Raw genomic sequence first — 2,500 nt, 5'->3', positions numbered from 1 at the left:
CCAAAGATTTCTGACTTTGGCCTTGCTAAATTATATCCAACAGATAATAGCATTGTGACTCTCACAGCTGCTCATGGAACGATCGGATATGTCGCACCCGAATTGATCAACAGATGCATTGGAGAGATCTCTTATAAAGCTGACGTTTACAGCTTTGGGATGCTACTAATGGAAATGCTGAACTTGAAGAGAAATGTAGTTGAAAATGAAGAGAATTCCAGCCAATATTTCCCTGATTGGATTTATGACAAGTTCAACAAGGGCAAGGAGATAGTGCTGGATGAAGAAGCAGATGATGACGAAAAGAAGATGACTAGAAAGATGAGTTTAGTTGCATTATGGTGCATACAAACAAACCCAGTACAACGCCCTTCGATGAGTAAAGTAGTAGAAATGCTTGAAGGTGAAGGTGAAGTGCTAGAAGTACCTCCTCAGCCTCTTCAATCTCAACTGACTGGTCCGTTGTTTAATCAGGTCATGGAAAGTTCTATGACGTTATCATCTGATTCAATGGCTTTGTTAGAAAATCCTAATAATAATCTCGTAGAAGTAGACATTTGTTCTGATTGATTCATAGTTGATACAATATTTAAAATGACATATATTCTATGAAGTCTGTTGTTAGCCAGGGCCAGTTGCCAACCGCATGATCGCTGCAATGTGATTACATGACAAGAGGGAGCTTCTCGGATGCAAGCGTCGTTCACTTCCAACTTTTAAGGTTGTAAGTTCGAGTCACCAAGGGAGCAAAATGGGTGGGAGCTCCTAGGAAGGGGTAAATAAAAAATAGATATTACATCTGTGAAAGCACCGGTCAATGGCCAAATCTTTTGATAGGTTTGGGAGATATCTATACTCAAAAGTTGAAAGGGAAATATATGACAGACTTGGTTGCTAGGGGAGGATTGCCCAAGACCATATAAAGAGACCAAGGACCCTTTAACCTACCAATGTGGGACTCCAACAGATATCTAGAAAGACACCATCATTTTAAGTTTAACTGGCCTTCGCATAGACTTTAGGTTCAGTCTTTCCACATAGGAGGCTGATGATCTACCCAAATACAGTGCTCAAATCTCGCACTAACTGCAGATACACACACCAAAAGCAAATTACTTACGAGGTCAAATGTACGCTAGAGCAACTTTCTGACAGATATTAGCATGATGTTGTAAGGTGGAAGAACACATCAACCGTGTGGTCAGTGTCAGTTGACATTAGATGTGTGTATTACATAGTGCTTCTTTGTAAGTAGTACTTTTTATCTACTATGAAACACTGGAAACAAATGAGATTTTCAAAACCTTAAGTCTTCGGCATAAATGTTGGATTATCTCAAAGCATTCAAAACATGCAAAAATTAAAGGATAAAATACTAAAAGTATATGCATGAAATTCTAGGTCATCGGGTGTTCATAATCCACCATTTCTAAAGAATGCAACTAATAATGGCAATACCACAATCTGAAAGTTATAAGGAAATCCATAAGCCCAAAATCAAGAATTTATCAATAGAATGAGATTTCATAGTTGTGAGTATGAAAGATTCTCAAATTTATAAAAAAACATATATTCTTTGTTTAAGCAAGAAAATGAAAACTAAAGGAATTCACACTTTACATAGAAACCCTAAGCTTGAAGGGTGAATTAAACTTGAGAAATTGAATTATAGTACTCAATGTGTGAAAGCAAACTCATTGGTGATATCTCACATGCTTAAAGTAGAAGCCTTGACGACACCTTTGAATTTGGAGACTGAAGTTTGAGACCCCTAGCCCTTGGTTGAAGGAGAAAAATCACTCCTCCTCTCTAAATTTTCAAGTGTAGTGAATTATGAGAAATGAAGGACGGGGTGAGGGGTGGGGGTTTAAAATTATTATTCATCCTTTGGGTAGCTTAAACGACATACTGCAAAAAGACCAAATAACCCCTTTAAAATAGTCAGAAAAATAGTTGGAAACAGCCCCGACGATCCTAGCTACGACTCGTAGAGTCTGGCAACAAGTCGTAACCTGAGTCTTTGCCTAGGACTCAAATTTTGGGCCCTTATGCTGTCACTACGAGTCACCCTATGATTCATAGTGTCTCATAATGATCCGTAGGGACTAACGACGATTCGTAGTGTCTGAGTAGTCATCACTGACAATTTTAACAGTGCTTTAGTAAATTGACCATAAGTTTTTACTTCGATATCAAATTAAGGTGAAGCTGGATGCGTTGAAAAGATAATTCAAATATGTATCATTTGGTGGGTCTTGATCTCAAAAATATTTCAGAATCTAGAAGTAATGCTTGTTTAAAGTTGATTGTAGCAAGATACTTCATAAGAAATCAACCGATAAAGAAGTTTTTTACTTGATTATGAGCTAGAAGTTTCTTGTGGTCTTAATATATGTCTAAATCACTCTCATACTACCAAAACGTTATGCTTGATTTTACATGTATTTTAAGCATGGTCCTAATCTTAGCGTGTTATAAAAATAATAATACAAAAAAGTTG

At 37.0% G+C, this 2,500-nt stretch overlaps 1 protein-coding gene across 1 annotated transcript; it reads left to right on the top strand.

Moving 5' to 3' along the window:
• Positions 1–2,500, top strand: LOC124885387 (rust resistance kinase Lr10-like; the record flags this gene model as incomplete). Its single annotated transcript, XM_047403847.1, is given in 1 exon segment — positions 1–2,500. A coding segment is annotated over 1 exon segment (570 nt), but the record flags the coding sequence as incomplete, so codon positions are not given.

The sequence above is a fragment of the Capsicum annuum genome, unplaced genomic scaffold (genome assembly GCF_002878395.1).
Source record: "Capsicum annuum cultivar UCD-10X-F1 unplaced genomic scaffold, UCD10Xv1.1 ctg48769, whole genome shotgun sequence".
Classification (NCBI taxonomy): domain Eukaryota; kingdom Viridiplantae; phylum Streptophyta; class Magnoliopsida; order Solanales; family Solanaceae; genus Capsicum; species Capsicum annuum.
The sequence above is the reverse complement of the archived record's forward strand: the minus strand, read 5'-3'. Positions and strand labels throughout refer to the sequence as shown.